The 18,761-nt window shown below is 37.9% G+C and overlaps 1 protein-coding gene across 2 annotated transcripts in view; it reads left to right on the top strand.

Annotated features, from left to right (window-relative positions):
* ZFYVE28 (zinc finger FYVE-type containing 28) overlaps positions 1-18,761 on the top strand; it is a 165,856-nt gene that overhangs the window by 129,288 nt on the left and 17,807 nt on the right. The window contains exons 9-10 of one of the 2 annotated variants that reach the window (XM_087737328.1): positions 3,083-3,187; positions 9,019-9,232. In XM_087737328.1, the coding sequence (XP_087593454.1) occupies positions 3,083-3,187; positions 9,019-9,118 (205 nt within the window). In that variant the 3' untranslated portion in view covers positions 9,119-9,232. Of the gene's footprint in view, positions 1-3,082; positions 3,188-9,018; positions 9,233-18,761 lie in introns of those variants that run through there. The other variant, XM_087737327.1, reaches the window with a different exon arrangement.

Genomic DNA, 18,761 nt, shown 5'->3' with positions numbered 1-18,761 from the left:
GCTATCAGCTACAGAATGTGTCTATACGCACACGCTGTCTCTTCTTATAATTGTGCTGACGAACACGTGTGCCGAGCTACCATCCTCTGATAACAGGAATCATGAGTTGGGAAAAGCAGGTCAATTCACCTCAGGATGTACCAGCATCTTAGAAAAGCTGAGCGAATCTTCAGGCAGACACTAATGAGAAGAAAATTCTACGAAGAGGTATCCTGAATCTGTGTGTACTGAGAAAGAATGCAGTGAGTATGTCAGGAGTCTTTTTTTTGTTGGTTTTTAGGAAAAAATAAAGCTATTTAGTATGACTCTGAGAAGGTATAAAACAGAGTTATCATTATTGGATTCCCATTTCTTGGTACTAAATAAAAACAGAATTTCTTATCTGAAGAGTTACAGCCTGAATATGAACCAGAAATAAACATTATAAATATTATTTCTGGTACAAAAATTCAATCTGTATTGGTACATAGGAGTGAGAAAAATGTTTACACATAGTAATTGTCAAAACCACACATCCTTTACTACAACAAACTCACCTCTGTGAGCATGGTTTGTGTCAAGCGTGTCCAAGCAGTTTACATTGCCAAATGATGACTGACCAGATGGATATCTAATCCTGAAATCAGCGGATGCCTCAGCATGGCCAGGTTTGTGCACCAAGTAAAAGATGGAGTAGTGGAAAATGAAGGCATTTATGAAGCAGTTTAGAATGGCAAATGGTGTTAAGACAAGGCTTGAAAAGACGTGAGAGAGTGCAGCTGATAAGAAAAAGTTATGCTAATAGGGACTGGTTAGAGGTGAGAGAGGATTCAAATTGCGGGGGGCTATGGAGAAGAGGAATGAGATGAGGCTTGTAAGCTGATCAGAGAAACATCCATGAAGATGAAATAATGATAGCATTGAGATCTTTGATACTCTGGTAAGCTGGTCATGTGCCATTATGTTCTGAGGTTACTCATCAGGTTTACTTATTATCAAAGTCTAGCATTTTGTGCCTTCTGTATCATTTTGCCTTCTGGCTTTCACTGTCCACTCCACAAAGGTAGCTCAGGATAGAAAGTGATTCTGTGACTTGGGACAATGTTGACAATAAATATTATCTACCTTAAGAGACATATTTTGATTGGATTTCAAATATATCAGGCAGAGCTTCCCAGAAAGCACTGAAGGACAGCAAACCTGACATCTTTCAGAAAAAAGTGTTAGTCCCCAAATCAGCTGGCAGGATTGTGACACTGGAAAAATCTGGAAATGGCAGGGAGGGGAGAGAGAATAAAAGAAGGAGTTGGCGAGTTGTTCTTGATTCCTGGTTCTGCTGTTCAAAGATTACTTTATTCTGAACAACACGTTTCATCTTTGCAAGACAGCTTCTCCTGCTCAATCATGCTGTGAAATCATATGCTAATGGTTTCTTAATATCATTTAGCTGCCATAAAACAGATAGTAAAAGTACATTTTAGTAGCATGACCATATTGTAAGATTGGATGGGTAAAGGTGATGAGCTATAAAAGAGTAAGCCTTTGTTTAAATGCATATATCTCTTCATAATGAGCAGAATTAGCAAGGGAAATTATATAAAACGAATGAAAGTTAAGTAGATTTTTGTTCAAGTCTGATAAAATTATTTTCCAGTTGTGGCGGCTCTGCTTTCAACTAAAGCATAGTACACTTGGGATTTATTTTCAAATTGGCAGTCAGAAATGAGGAACATGAAGGGGGTACATTTTCCAAGCAATTAGTGGGAGGTATGCAAACAAATCATATTATTTCTTAGTGGGATTAGCGCACGTACCTTACGTACACTGCTTTGAAGAATTCCTCTTAAGCATTCTTCCAGATTTCTAGCTGCAGAAATAGCTACAATAGTAAATTTGGTAGAAGAAAATAATTTGGAACGTAGCTGGTTTGAATATGTACCCCGCATATGTCTACAAATCAAAAGAGCATAAAAAAATCTGCTAGTAATTGTGGAGAAGTAAGGTAAAATAATCCTGACCTATATAATTACATCTCTTTTAACTAAAGAGATTTCTTAGCTTTCTCTCTGTGTTGTCCAAAGATTTCTGTTGACTGAATTTTTGAATTTAGCAGGCTCAGATGATTTCTCTGTGCTGCCTAGAGCCAATACTGCTTTGATACCTCTGCTCAAGATCACATATTTTCTTATCTAGTATAATTTAATTTTTTTCAGCTTGTGCAATTTCCAGTAGCTGAGCAATAAATTGTTATTGAAACAAAAAATTGGTCTTTCCGAGATAGTTCTGTAGTGCTTATGAAACTATTTTTCATCTTCTAATCCTAGTTTGTTGATAATATGATGTAATATCTAACATGATATGTTATTTAAAGGCTTTTCATTAGCCCAGGGATGCCAGAGACAAGGTGCGTACCGTTCATGTGAATTATTCATACCCTTTTACTTAGCAGCTAGTGGATTTCTGCTAATGAAGTGGCAGTGGTTTGCCCTGGGACTGCTCCTTCCCGCTCATCTGGTTGGTTTAAAAAAACCCCATTTGAGGCGCATATACGGCAGTTACAGGGACTGAGCAAGCTGAGGGGTAGGGGTATTACCTTCATCTCCTTCACTGAAGTCAGCTTTCTGCTTTCTCACAGACTTTCTTTTGCATTGGAAGAAATTTAGGTCAAACATGTCAGGATATTTCAGAAGTTCTTGAAGCTTATTATTTAGGGTGTCTTGGCCTGAAACATGCAATGACTTTATGAACTTCCAGTTTTGTCATGTCTTTGTTATAACATTAAACCACACTTAGCAGCATGGGCACGCTATTCCCTCTATACCCGATGAAAATGCAAGATCCTCAGTTCTTTCCTGAATTTTTTAACTGTTTGACATGAATTAAATTGAAGATTTTTGTAAAATGTGTGCCCACTGACTTTGCCAAATTGCCTGTCCTTTTGGGAAGAAAAGAGAATAGGTTTGTATCATTTTCTGAAGAGAAAAAAACCTGCCAGTTTACTTTTATTGCTGTATAATCCATGACAAGCCATGAGTTATCACAGTGCTCTGTTTTTACCTTTGTTTGCTTCAGCAGTTCATTTTGTTTCCGTATGTTTTTTCAGTTCTCAGGATGGCTTACGTGATTCCCCCCTCAGCTCCATCTCCAGCAGTGACTATGAGAGTGTTTCTGTCACTACATGTAGTCTCTCCAGCGTATACGCTCTGAGGTAATAACATCACTTCGCAGTCAGATTTGACGAATGGTATTGGGTTATGCTTGGTTAAAAATTTTCATTGAATTAACAATCAAGTGACAGCAACACTTCTGAGTATTCTTCCTTTTGAACAGCAGGTGCTTTTTTTTTCCTAGCAGTTTTCTTCAGTGCTGTGGCAATTGAGAGGCAACTGTTTACAGAAAAGTTTTAATGCATACAGCAATGAATTATATATGTCCATGATCTCCCTTTTATTTGTCCATATGGCATTTCTTAAGAGAGACTTCAGGTTTTAGCTTGAAAAAGTACCAAATGTTTGTCTTAGCTAGGTCTTGGCTTTCTAGAAAACATGTTTTTTCCATTTTGTTTCGTTTAGCGAAACGAGGTAGTAAAATGATGGGAGTGTTCCACTTAACAATAACTTCTGCAGTGTTGTTGGCAAGGATTGGTAAGAATACTAGTTTATATTCTCATCTTCTGAAACTGCATGAGAGTTTTAACTTCAATTAGTTTTGTTTGGAGCACTTAATGAGAATAATAGAGGAATAAAGTTGAGGGCAGAAAAATGTTACTGAAGGAGAAATGTGAGTTCTTTGTTTTTTTTATAGGGTATGCATAACATACATGCATGTGATATATTGCATACATTATATGCAATAACATTATTACTCTGGTACGGGCAGATTGAAGTACCACTATTTCTGTCGAGGTAGATCATCTTCCACTGTTTCTTGTCCTCCCTTTTTCATCTGTTTATCTCTGTCCAACACTTCATTTGAGCTTCAGGAAGTCCCAATTTTGTCTAGGTCTGGGGATAGAAAGAGAGGGTTAAAAGATCTTTTTCTAGCAGTGATAGAGGAAATAGTACCTATAATAATATGTATTTTTTTAGGATGTGCACATCTTCAGGCTCAATTTTTTGAGTGTTCCATATTTTTAAAATAATGGCAGAAAGATGCAACTAAAACTATTTTTCATGGTTTTAGTTTTGAACTACATTTCTTTTCGACTCTTCTTCAAACAAAACCCAGTTTACCTGCATGCAACAGTTGCCCTCTTTGAAATACTGTAGACTGAAATACATCAAGGAGGCTGTTTCGTACAGGGCTGCCTGAACAGAATAGAAGTAACCTCAGTTATTCTTCAGGAATAACTGGAGCAGTGAGAATAAGTAAGTCTTCATTAGGGGCACCACCTCTTTTCAAGGCCTTACTGTACTGCCTTTGCATGTTAGTGTTGTAGTTGCCACTGTATTGATGCTTAGGTAAATTGGATCTGTCATTGCCCTTTTTTCAAATTTTGGTTTGCTTGAAGTTTGATTTATAAGGCAGTATTTGTTCGTGTGCATTTGTGCTTTTGTCTACTTAAGTATAGCATTGTATCACCCCTGGGTGTCATGTAAGAAATCTAACTTGCCTGTTTTTCTGTATCTGGTTGATATTACTAGAGATCTAGCTAGTGTAGTTTATGGTCTAATAAAAAAAAAAAAAAAAAGCTAAGTGCGCACTTGGCTATACAGATATGAATTTCCCCTTTTGAAATACTTAGTTTAAAAAAAGTTTAAACTCCTTTTAACAACTTAATTTAATAAAATAAGAAAAAAAACCCTCTGAAATATGACTGCTTTGCAGTAGTATGTTCCTAGATCTGTGTGCATAGAAATGTAATATTTGGCACATCTATTTGTATTATATTTTAAAATATGTTATTTTTAAGGGACTCCCCTGTTTTTATTTGTATTACCTGAAGAGTTTTATTTGGCTATTAAACACTTCTGTAGAGATGTATCATTTGTTCACTACAACAAGCATGTTCCTTGCAAAGGCAATCTCTACAAAATGTTCTCTTCTGAAATAACTAAGTTCTTCCTGATGTCATGTCCATATCCAAAATAATATCTAAATTGTTTTTTGATTGTTTCTTTTTGTCTCTGAAATATGCCATTCTAATGTACTTAATTTCTTGCTGTTTTCACTTAACAACAATTAGAAATTTAACATTTGCAATTTTTTCTGAAAAGTAATTAGCTAAACGTAGAATTCTTCAAATGCATTTATTTGGCCTTTGAACCTCCCGTGAATCACAAACAATTCCTTTGTGCTGTTAGATAACCAATACTGAAGCTGAAAGTTGAGCTGTCAGATTGCAGTGTGTCTTGGAAATACACAAGTGCTTTCAAACAATTCTGCTCTGGTAGCAAAACCAGCTTAGCCAGAATAGCACAGCATGTTGAATGAACTAGTAGTGTATTAAATAACATGGACTGAATGGATTTGAAACAATGAGGTATTGTATATATGGAATTCTATATATGTCTACATTTATTGTTTTCCAAATGGAGAACTAGGGAGAAAAGTCCCACTCCTTGGATCCTAGAGCACCGTTCAACCCATGGGTCATTGTTTGCCATTTTGGGTTTTATTGGGAGGAAAAAGCTGTTAGGACTGCAGGAACCATTGGGACCTCTTAAAGAAGGCTGCTTCAAATTAGCCTGTGATTTACTGCCTTAGACTTTTTCCATCATCAGCCAGCACTGTGTAATTTTTTGAGCTATATTCATCCCACCTAATTTCAGGCACCAAATTGATATACCTAAATTAGGAGTTTTGCTGCTGCAGGTTTAGTCAATGGAGAAGAGTGGAAACCTCAGTTAAGTGTATAATTTGTTGAAATGCATCTGAGCCAAAGATTTTCAGTCTTAAATCAGAACTACAGTTGCATGCTTTGATTACTGACTGTGCTCACACAGTAATTTGAAAAACATTTTAAAACCTTGCTCAAGGTTTCTAGAGCACAAAATGAAAATAAAGGTACAGAGGGTTTCTCAAATGGTTTTGCTAAGGAAAGGTTAATTATTTCATTGGTACCAGATCTGTGTAGAAGGTTCCTCCTAGTTGCAGAGGTCTGATGGTCAAGAGGTTAAATGTTCAGCCCAGTTCAGAAGATGATTTTTTGCAAAACATTCATTAAGCAGTATCCAGACTTGAGGTACCCATACCAGTAGTCAACTTTCTCAGCCATACCAGTAGTCAACTTTCTCAGCCATACCAGTAGTCAACTTTCTCAGCAAAGAATAAATGTATTCCATGTGTTTCAGAAGGTTTCAGAGAAACTGTGGTTGTATGCAGAATTTTTTTTGTTACATCAATGTGACTGTGGAATAACACTGCTGGCTTGAGTGAGATGTTTATAACTACAGCAGGGAAGTGGCAATTGGTCCAGTGTTTATATTAGCTCCAGGAAAACAATCCTTCCAGTTTTTCCTTTTTAATGGTTTCTTTACATAAATATAATTTTTAGAACAATTTTTAATATAACTATAACTTACTGAATTGTAAATAGGCAGCTAATAAAATACACTGCTGGAATCTTATCCGTTCAGTGTTGGAAGTAGTAAAGTCAGTTTTTAAAAATAAACTGCAGGAATTTGTCAGCTTTCAACATGCATTAGAATTATTGGGCAAGATCCTGATATAGCCATTAATTTGAGTGGAAACCTAAGTGAAGGCTATTCATATGCTAACAGAATGAGATGACTCCATATGTTTAAACCAAGAATGAACCTAAGTTCTTTGAAAGACAGGAGATAGAAAATGGCAAGAGAAGTGTTGTTTTGGTAATGATGAAGAAAAATAAGTGAGACAACAGAAGAACAAAGTAGTTACAATTAGGTGATTTCAAGCCTCATTGGAGTTTTTGGTGTAAGACAGTGAAAGGGAGGAAGACATACTGATGAATCTGTATTCAAGCATTTGCCTGCCTAGGGTACATGGTAAAGCCAGCTTCTTCATTTTGAAGTTATGATGAGCCAATAAATGACAACTTTATAAATAATAACTTCTAAAACTAACCTTAATGATACAATAGATGCCTTCCCTGGTCAGCAGTCACTTTTTTTAGATATGTCATTGTGGCTTAAATATTGGTGTTTTGTGGTATATTTTTCTACAGTTTTAGGCATGTACAAAATGAGTTGTGAAGTTTTAGCCTGTTATTTACAGTCTGTAAAAGGAGGTGTCTGAAATGTATTGTGACTCAAATCTGTGCCAAAACAGCAAGAGTCTGCCAGCAATTACAGTGGGATATTTATCTGCCTATTTCTGTTAGAATATCTGTATTTGCGTACATGTGGGAAGAGCCCAAGGTCGTTGGCTTGCTGGATAGAGTTGAAGGGTATCACTTACTTTACTGCATATTTTGAGTATCTCTCTGTTAGTATAAACACATGTGAAACAAGGCAGGGAAGGTTATCCTAGTTTATAAATGAGATGAAAATTTTGCCTGCTTCAGAAATAGAGGGTGTTTTGCAGGAGACTGTTAGAAGCTACCTTGCCAGACAGTTCATAGAATCATAGAATAGCCTAGGTTGGAAGGGACCTCAAAAGATCATCTGGTCCAAACTATCGTGGGAAAGGGAGCCTAGATGAGATTTTCTAGCACCCTGTTCAATTGGACCTTGAAAACCTCCAGCGATGGGGACTGTACCATGTTCCTGGGAAGGCTGTTCTAGTGATTGATTGTTCTTAGTGTAGAATATTTCTTATATCAAGATGAAACTTCTCCTCGTGCAACTTTGTCCTCTCCACGTGGCTCCTTGTGAAGAAAGAGCCTTCGTCCTTTTTGTAGCCACCCTTTACGTACTGGACTACTGTCATCAGGTCCCCCCGAGCCTTCCGTTCTCCAGGGAGAAAAGACCTCTTCAGTCTCTCCTTGAAGGACAGTTCTCCATCATCTTCATGGCCCTCCTTTGGACCCTCTCCAGTCTTTCCTTGAGTTGTGGAGACCAGAACTGGGCACAGTACTCCAGGTGTGGCCTGACAAGCGCTTGGGATGATGACATCTCTATCTTTGCTAGTAATGTCCCTGCGGATGCAGCCCAGGATCTGATTTGCCTTCGTTGCCGCAGCAGTGCACTGCAGACTCCTGATCAGCTTGTTGCCTACCAAGTCCCCCAGGTCCCTTTCAGCAAGGCTGCTCCCCAGCCACACAGATCCCAGCCTGCACTGGGCTCTTCAGTCGTGTTGTCCCAGCTGCAGGACTTTGCGCTTGTGTCTTAAACTCCATGCTATTCTTGCTAGCTCACTCTTCCAGCCTGTCCTGGTCGCTGTAAGATGGCCTTCCTTTCTGACGTGTCCACCTCACCACCCAGTTTGGTGTCATCAGCAATCTTGGTGATGGTGCTCTCAATCCCATGGCCCAGATCCTTTAGGAAGATGTTGAACAGTGTGTGGCCCAGTATTGATCCCTGGGGGGACCCCACTTGTGACAGGCTGCCAGCCTGAGTAAAAACATTGGTCACCACTCTGAGTGTGACCCGTGAGCCAGTTGCCTGCCCGTCTCGCAGACCAAGCCAAGTTCTTGTGGGTGGACACTTTTTTACAAAGCCAGGTTTTATACGGTGCTTTTTCAGCAGTCAAACTCAGTGCCTTGAAGAGGATGCAAGAAGGAAAAATAACTTGGTCATTCACGAAGACTGTGAGTTATCCCAGGAGAATTCAGTTCGTTCATCTCATGGTCCAGAGCTATGCATTAATCTATGCTGTCAAGGCTACAGCACCAATTACGTGCCCACAAGTTTTAATAAAGAGATCACGACTACTCTGGGGATCTTGTAGGTGATAGTGTGGAGGACAACAAATATGTTAACAATGTATTTTAACTTCTGTGTCAGAGCCTACCTGATCAGCTCTGTCTCCAGATTTCCTCTCTTGCAGCTTTACCGTTGTTAACCTGGTCAGGTTATATTTGTTTAAGCTATGCAAAATGACGGATTAGTGTTTGGTACTGTCATTTTTGCTTTGATCAATGCATTACTGTGGATTTTTTTCCCTCTCTTTCTCTAGAGCTCTTCTTCATGGAAAGACTGCTCATAACCAGAAAAAGGCTGGTGATAATGGCTTTACACATACTGTACTGGAACCATGGAAAGAAAGAGCTCAGTGAGAAGAGTTGTGGGAAGAGAAAGGGATTTATAGCTTGAGCAAATCAGAATGACTTGTTCTAGAATAGATGCTATTCCTGCCTAATGATTTTGAATTGCAAACTGTCTGCGTATGTCTTAAGCACTGTGAGTCTATGCTGTTTTGTATAGCTCTGTCACTCAGGCAGTGACGGCAATTAATATGCATATTAATACAGTCATAAACAGGCTGCTGTGTACAATCTTCTTGCTTTGCCGCTAAATCTCTTGCCCCAACAGCCAGCTGAGCAGTACCAGCAAAACAAAAAAGTCAGCGTTGATGAGGTCTGTCAGCTTTTGCTTATGATTTTAGTCAGCGAGACATATGTGACTGAAGCAGATGTCTCTAGTTTGTCACCGCCAGGATTCTTCTTGATGTATTTCATGCCTATCTTGTTCTTCACTCTGCAAGACAAAAAAAAAATCAAATCTCCAAATGGTGCAGCATTTTCTAAGCTATAGTGTTCCCTTTTAGGAAATTCCACAAGGTATTTTGGGGTATATTATACGCGTATCTGTCTTCAGTAGCAAGTAACTGATGCAGATTTTATTTTCTCAAGGAATAACCCAGGCAGCTCACGTGAACTACTTGTTAACAAGTGCTTGCTATAGTGGGAAGGTGAAAATTCAGTTGTTTGAAGTTTTTTGGTCTTTCCCTATTAAAATGATAAATTTAATATTGTAGTGATGTTAACATATCCTATATGATTGAAGTAAATTAAATATAAAATATGTTCCTCTATGTAAATCAAGTGAAATAGGGCAATATTTTAAGCTGACTAGCATCAGTGGCAGAGGCAATGAGTCTGTTCTAGCAAAACTGGTAAATGCCGCAAAATTTGCCATTTGGGGCTGTATTCCAGGTGGCATATCATCTGGCTGGAGACTACGCAAGTGATCATAATGGGTTTGTGTTCTGGTTTCCACAGAGCTCACTTGTAATTTTCATTTTTAGTAATTTGGGCACATTTATAATCATGTTCATTGTAATGATGTGTAAAAATCTGTTGTTGAATGTCACTTGGTGTTCCCTTTGCTACTAATAGAACAAAAATTACTAGCTTTGCAGAAATTAGATTTTATTTTACAGATTGGTTTTTTTTCCTCAAAAAGCCCCTTAGAATAGCATGTTTGGGAGTTTTGAGATTGTGTAATTAACTAAAATCCTGTAGTAACTGCAGTTTTTGCAGAGTTTTCGTCAATGCCTAAAACCAAGATACATTGTAAAACCACAATTATATTGGAGGGAAGAAGAGAGCATATCTTCATACTTAAAGCGCCATTGAAGGTGAAAAATGAAGAGAAAGCTTTCTTTTCTAATTAAAATTGTAAGGCTCCACCTAATACTTTAATTAGCTTTTCTCAGCTTTGACTCCCACGGCTGGATACCAAATTCCTACGGGATTCTTGTAGACCCTAGGATGCTTTAGTGCTTCAGCTGGTTGTTCTGTATTATTTTTTGAGGGAACTGATGGAGGGGATACAAAAATGTTGTGCCAGTAAGTTTCCCTATCCCTTAGAGTTCCTCTTGCTGGAAAACACTTTGCAGTGCTGCTTCTCCATCTCCGTTTCTGCCTCACACAGGAGTTGCGACTCAATGAGTATCTGCTGGAATTGGATGCTAAATTAATTCGCTTTTTATTATGCCATACAGAATAGTTGCTTGTGTATCGCAGAGGACATTGCTGAAGAGCTGTATGAAATGACTCTTTGCCTTTGGAAATATTTGTATCAGGTATCCAGGTTCTGTCTGTCCTGTGTCAACTTCTGGATAAGGCGTAAAAGCTGGGCCTGATGCGTTTCTACCCCTGTATCGGATACCAGAGCTGATATTACATACCATTTCTTCATAAGTGCTATACTGTTTCTGTTTTTCACTTTCAGTTTTCCCAGTTCAGGATTGTTTTTGAAGTTTAAATATTTATGTGCTCTAATCTCATGTTATTTGTCCTTTTGCAGTGTGAGTGCATGTTTGAGAGCTTTAAATGGATGTTTGATTATAAGGAAGTGTTGGAAAAAACCATCACAGTGGAACTGTGAAAATCTTAGTAGAACCTAATCAATATTCTAACTTCTTATATTTTCAGTTCTATTTTTTCTTTAATTTTACAATATCCTTATCTTGCAGGTTTTATCCCTTTTTGGTTTAAATTAAGAAAAACAGCAAATGTAGTACCTTGCAAGTGTCTGACATAAAATTTGACGGTTTGAAAGCAGCCCTGTTCATTACTAATGCTCTAAGTTATTTGTTCATAATCACTCATTATCTATAATGAACCAAAAAGCTATTTGGGAGAGAGCACTGTTAAAGTTGATAGATCCTGTGCTGGCAATGTTTATTTTAATTCCCATTTGAAATATGGGAAATCTTTGCATTCTTCTGAAAGCTCAGGCTGGAGCGGTAATGAGTTTGAATAAGTCCGTTGTCTAGGTAGAGTTTCTTATGGTGGATCTATTTGGCAACATCCTGCTTCAACAGCTGTGGTTTTGTAAAGTTCAACACAGTAAGTACAACGAGAATGCTCTGCAGCTTGAGGTTTGAAGAGGTGAGGAAGGATTTCAGATGTTCGTCCAACAGAGTGGGCAGCTGCAGAAGCTGCTGGAGTGTGGAGCAGAAGTTGTTGCTGTTGATTTCAAATTTGGTAGTCTTCAATGCTCAGGAATTTTCCTGATTGAAGGTATCACTTAGGACATGTGGCTAATGCTGTTAGCCAAATTACTTATTTAATCAGCTCAGCTTCCCTACCTCTACTGACGCAAAAGATGTGAAGAAGGGGCTTCTGCAAATCTTGCAGTGTATGAAAAATAATTCCCCTACTGTGGAATTCAAAAGGTTGACAGCAGATGGGGCTTCTAGCATATATCCTACCATGTATGGAGCTGGGCATTGCTGATATATGTGATAATACTGTAGTGTAGCCAAGTCCACTCCTTCTGGTGGTGCCTAGCTAGATTGTTCCTGATAGAGGAATTTGCATGCAGTTGTATTATTTATTTCTCATGACAAAGTTTTGAAGCCTTGGGAACACTTTATGGGTTGTCTCGTTCCCCACCCCCCGCCCCTGTCTTTTTAGCCTTTTCTCTTAAAATGGAGAGAAAATGCCTAAGGGATTGCATGCAAAAACTCTCTTGACTTAGTAAAATATTAGGGTTAAGTCAAGAAATAAAGTTCTAAATTAAAGCTTTTTTTAGTCTGCTTTAAATGTAGCTTCTGGGGTCATTCCTTAACATATAGTCCTTAGCTAAATAACTATATGCTATTACCCAAATAATAAGACATGTTCTGAATTTCATTTAAATGACTCTAAAATAGAGTGTGTAGCCACCCCCTTCACTTAAAATAATTGTAAGAAGCCGTTAATCTCATGCTTTTCCTTCCAACCATATCAAAACTAGTACATGTTAGAAACCAAAGGGTTTTAACCTGCTGTTTATTGTATTTCTTGTGAGAGAATCCAAAAAGAAACACCAGAGGTACTGCAAAAAGCAGAATGGGAAGTAGTAATATTTTTTTTTTTTACTGACATGGAGTCATACTGCTCTTACCGAATGCCTATCATTTTCCTTTTGTCATTCCTCATGTATACAACCTTTGTCTTTCCCCAACTATTGTCTGATCTTTTAGATGGCTTTTGGAGCAGTTGTTTGTTCCCTTTTTTTTTTTTGCAAATTGGAACCCAGAGTTCACTACAGCCTTGTGAAGTATAAAAGTAAGAGTAATAAAAGTGAGAGTAATAGCTTTGGAAAGGCAGGTTGACAGGTTAGTGGTGGGGTTTCCAGTTACAGCCTACATGAGTATTAGTGGGATGAATGTACCAGTTACTGAAGTAGTTTTAGAAATTGTGTGCAGACAATAACATAGATTTGCCTTCAAGAGGTTTTTTTGTTTTGTTTTTAATTAAAGTATGAAAAAATTCAGATGTGAGAGAAAAAACTTTAAATATCGAAGGCTGGATAAAAAGTGTACGTTACTGATATTGTACACAGAGCATAAGGTGGCCATGGTGCTAAATTCTGTATGAACAAAAATGAAAGCCAGGGAGTGCATAATAATGGTTTTTGAGAAATATAAGAACTAGAATATTCAAAACATCTATATAAATATGAAAATTCATGTACATGATACAGCTATACATGTATATATCTTAGTTATTCAAAACGTGGCGTTTTCAGTAACGGACATGAGAGATTTGTTAAGGCCAACTAGTGCAAATGAATTGATGTCATTTAAGTCCAAGGAACTACACTGTTTTATAATTTGTGGGCAGTCTGTCATCAATTTTTTAATGAACTATAATTGATACTTAAGAATTGGACTGCTGTTCTTCTGTAAAACCTTTCAGCATGGTTTATAGTTGCAGTATCCTTTTGTGTAAATAGGAATATGTGAAATCATAGAAAACCTTTTGCAAAATTGTCACATTTCCTTACTGTAGAAGGCATCTCACCTGCTTCTGTATAGCATGTATGAAATTTAGCTGAAGGGCAACTTTGTCTCCAAATTTATCACTCTGGTTTTGCAAAGTAGGTAAACCTCTACATCAGAATACTATCATTTAAAACATGGATTTTTAATTCACTACAAAGTGGATTCACAAGCTTTGAATTCCGACTACAGCAGGAAGCGTTACCTCTTTTGTTGCAAATAGTTGCCTGCTACTTACATCTATGCATGTGCAGTTTGCTGAAGATTTCAAGCAAGTGAATAGGAATCATGGGTGTCACGGGTATTTGTATAACACAAATGGTGTAAGCATAGTCACGGAATTATGTGTGAACACTTTTCTAGTAAACATTTGTAGTATTGTTCATAGAACTTACAAGTGTTTTGCTCTTAGACTTTACTGGGATGAGTTTGTCTTGCTGGAACTTGAGCCCTCTCAGTTTAAAGGCACCACTGACAATCTTCTGAAATCTGTGCCTGAAAATCAGTTGTAATCAAGAACCTTGCCTGAAATTAAAGACTTAGAGGGTGATCTTAATTTCCTATTAAATTTGGTGACATAGTTGCATCATTTATAGTAGAATAGATATGTTGGGGTTACTCCTTTGCAAATAGTGACCGCTTTTGATCTAAGATTTCTGAAAACAAATAAAACCAAACCACTTTCTTAAAAAGTTTATTATTCTTTTGAAAACATAATTCATTTGATTTCTTTGTATTCATTGTATTTGATACAGTGAAATTTTAAATTCTTTTTATCTGCCAGTCCTGTATATTTAATGCATACTGAAGATACTTTGAGGGTTTGTTTGTGAGTAATAAGAAGTTCTTTGAGAGAATCTCCTAAGTTCTGCATTCAGGTCGGAGCAGGTTTCAGGTTTAATGGACCAAATACTTCTAGACAAATTTGGAAGGAAACACCTGTGAGTAGTCACAGATTTCTACTGCTACTGACTATTATTTGAGCACAAATGTAAAATATTTAAATTTGGACCAACTTTGAATCAATTGACTTCGGTTGCTCAATTTTAGACTTTGCTGGTTTTACTGGTTTTGGATGAGTGCCAATGACCAAAAAAATCCAGCACGAGGCCATCAGTATCATGGATAACTAAAATGACTGGCCACTTGAAAGTGTCAGTCATAATATTCTAGTTCCACAGTCCTGTCTTCCATTATAGAATCACAGAATCATTAAGGTTGGAAAAGACCTTTAAGATCATAAAGTCCAACCGTTAACCCAGCACTGCCAAGTCCAGCACTAAACCATGTCCCCAAGCACCACGTCTACCCGGCTTTTTTAAATACCTTCAGGGATGGGGACTCAACCACTTCCCTGGGCAGCCTGTGCCAGTGCCTGACTGCCCTTTCAGGGAATAAATTTTTCCTAATATCCAACCTAAACCTCCCCTGGCGCAGCTTGAGCCCATTTCTTCTTGTCCTATTGCTTGTTACTAGGGAGAAGAGACCGACCCCCACCTCGCTACAGCCTCCTTTCAGGTAGTTGTAGAGAGCAATAAGGTCTCCCCTCAGCCTCCTCTTCTCCAGACTAAACAACCCCAGCTCCCTCAGCCGCTCCTCACAAGACTTGTGCTCTAGACCCTTCACCAACTTTGTTGCCCTCCTCTGGACACGCTCCAGCACCTCGATGGCCTTCTTGTAGTGAGGGGCCCAAAACTGAACACAGGACTCGAGGTGTGGCCTCACCAGTGCCGAGTACAGGGGGGCGATCACCGCCCTGGTACTGCTGGCCACACTATTTCTGATACAAGCCAGGATGCTGTTAGCCTTCTTGGCCACCTGGGCACGCTGCTTGTGTATGGATACTACTGCTTAACCTGGCTCACAAGTATCATTTGGAACTTAAAAGCTGTAAAGCAGATTGGTTCCACGGGTGAAAGATGATATTGTGTACAATTGCATTGTTGGGTTTTGTTTGCTTGTACATATTTGACTAAATTTCACAGTCAAGCTTTGACACCAGGCAACTGTTCTAGAGATACATCTTTAAAGTGATAAGAGTCTTGCTACTCTTCTAACATGACAAACGGAGAGCAGTTTTAAAATTGCTAGCCAAGTTAGATAAAAAGCTTAATTCACTGTATCTGCCAGCGGGTATCTGTTCCTTTATAACGTATAGGCAGGTTTACTGTTTGGAATCAGCCTTTTACATAATGTCTCATTTCTTGATATTCACCTTCAGACATGTTAACTTTGCAGTGTTTGATATATGAAAAATAAACACATGATAAACATTGTTTATATGATAAACATTTCACAAGGGGAATTCCATGCTTATTTTGGTCCTATCTCTTAACCTAATTCCTTGGGTAATGCAGGGTTCCCTTCAACCAAGAAGTTGAGAAAATGAGGACTTGTCTCTAGCTATTTAGTATGGCTATTTATATTCTGCAGTGATACTTGATTCTGCAGATACCGGCAGTGAAACGTTCCAGATCTGAGTGTAGTCTGACGTTAATGAAATGCTTCCTACACATCTGGTATCAGCTGAGAATTTTGAAGCCAGTTTATGCATGTTAGATAAGCCAAGTAGGAATGGTATTCCTTATAGAACTAAAAAAATAACTTATTTGTTTGAAAGAATAATTGGGAGAAAAAGTAAGCTGAACTCTGTAGATCAAAATTCAGGTTTATTTTCTATAATATCAATTTAAAAAATCAAGAGAATCTTTAATATTTGCATAGATGCAATCACTGCTCTTTGGGATACCCTGTTATAAGAAAAGCTGTCTATTTTGCTCTTTATCTGAAACAATTGCTATGTTTCTGTTCTTACAGTATTTCTGACTGCCTCTACAATATTGATTTTCTGGCTACATTCTTTAACAGTAACATATATTTTAAAGTAAAGAACAGATGGTTATTAGTCATTCTGAGAGTCATTTTTGTCTAAATCTGACTTGGTCCTGTTGGTGAAGGTGGAGTAATTGTTTCTAACTCCATAGTGATTCTTAGGTCCAGTTTTAAGTTATTCTGGAACGTTCACTTTTATCTTTCCCATGGCACAAGCAATCCTGAATACAAAATATCCTCTTTTCTGAATGTCTTGTATATGGGTATTGTACTTTACATGTGACTTTGCATATGAAAGTACGTTACAAATGGGAGTATACATACATGCTGACCTTCCATCCCACACTACTGAAGTGATTCGTGTGCTCTGTGCTAGGGATTTTAGGACAGAAAAAGTTCCAGCCAGTCTTGTGGTGGGACATGATCAGTCTTAATGACACACCACAAAATCTAACGCAGAATAGCCTGGAACGTAAGTAGGTCAAATCACATTCTTTGGAGGAATTAGGTAAAACTGCATTCCTCCCAGTTGGAGGAGACTTGGAAAGGCAAACATTATTATTAAAATTGGTCAGAGCTTGGTCAGAATTGTGGAATGAGCCTTTCTTCCTTTCTGCAAAGTGGGAAAGGACTAAGTAGTTCATATTCTTGAAGAGCACTCTTCACAGCTCTCTGCCCACTTAACATCTTACTTTGAAATATTTCTTCAACTGTAATTTGGAGGGAAGAGTCACCCTTGAATCAGCACCCCTGCTTTCCCCTGCACTGAGGTTTTTGCTTATTGGGAGTTTCAAAGAGACCATTGTACTGGGATTATATGATTACATACAGACTGCATTTGTCTCTGTCATGAGGTCCATGCCTGCCTTGGAGAGCACTTGGTAGTGCAAATGTTGTGTATCCCTGTAAGATCAAGTCTTTCAAAAACAAGGAAAAAAGTAGACCTTATTTGGCCATGTTACAAGGCAGACCAACTCCTTTATCTGCATATGTGAGCATTTGTGCAAATAGGCAATCACCTGCCGCGTACCATTGCGAATCGGGAATCGCTTCCTGGCTCACGCTGCCTTTCAGCTTACTCCTTCGTAAGCCACATTCTTCATGATCTTTTCATTGAACTCAAACCTTTCCACACTCATTTCATTGAACTCAAACCTTTCCACACTGACAGGCTTGCTATTATATTTTTTTTTAATATGTATTTAAAAATATCCCTTATGGAAAAGCAAAGGAAAAATTAAGAGAGAGAATTCTCACTTGGTTCTCGTATCTTCAATAAACCTAGTCAGTTGTGGTGCTAAGGGAAGTGTAAACATAGAACTAACATCTTTTTACAAGAATTTGCTTTTGTTAATAGCAATAGATAACATGAACAAAATGAGTCTTTTGCAAGCCCGCTCTTTACTCTGAAAGAATGGGAAGCCAGTTAAGGTACTCGTGCTACACATTTTCCATTCTTATTTCTGTCAGTAACTAATGTCCAGTATTTATTTCTTTTCACTTCTGTTTTTACTAAGGCATTTAAGACTGGCCTAATAAATACATTTTTACATTTTAAAGGATTGCCTGTATAGCCTGCAGGTAGAATTTCAAAACTATATCCCATGAAATTTTGTTATAATAATTATAAATGTTACCTATGTGTCTTATCCTGCAATAACTGTTCATCCATACTGCCGTAGGGATGGGATCTGCAAGGCGGTGAATGTTTCAGCACCTAATAAAAGCGGATTGAACTTGGAATGTGTTAGAAACTACTTCCTTCATTATGCATGCTATTTATGCAGTCGGTAACCTTTTTTTTAACATAGTATTTGTCTGCATGGTAGAGAGTGCTGGAGTTTTGGACAGCCAAAGTATGATTATAAGTAAAATATTCTCATTTTTTGTAATTGTTGGTGAGATTAATTTCTTTCCAATATGTGGGGAAAATGATTTAGTGTTCCTCTGTCTCTGAATGTAATAGAGTAAGAAGGCATGTCTCCTTCAGTCAACACAGTGAATCCTTAGGACTTCAGTGTAATTACATCCTGTGCTCTACTCCCAATTAAGGGCTTTTCCATTGGCAAAGTGCTAGTTTTTCCCTAAGTACTTCATTGTTTTAAAAATACATCTCAATTTACAAATAGTTTAGGTAATTCCTGATATTTGAAGAAGCTGAATTCCCACCAAAGCTTCCCTCCGGTCTCAGGTTGTTTCAAGCTTCCTCTCCATAAAGTGAGGTGGGGGTGGAAATGGCTGGCAACTGTGCATCTGGTCTTTAAAAGAAAATTTAAATCTCTAGTAGACATTTGGTGACACATTTTAATCTCATTGCAGTTGATGAGCCATTCTCTTAGAATAGTTCGACATTTCAGCAATTTCTAGTT

The sequence above is a fragment of the Nipponia nippon genome, unplaced genomic scaffold, assembly GCF_047370975.1.
Source record: "Nipponia nippon isolate SJK-2023a ecotype South Korea unplaced genomic scaffold, ASM4737097v1 scaffold_6, whole genome shotgun sequence".
In the NCBI taxonomy this organism is placed as follows: Eukaryota; Metazoa; Chordata; class Aves; order Pelecaniformes; family Threskiornithidae; genus Nipponia; species Nipponia nippon.
Note: the sequence above shows the minus strand (reverse complement) of the source record. Positions and strands in the feature narration are given on the sequence as shown.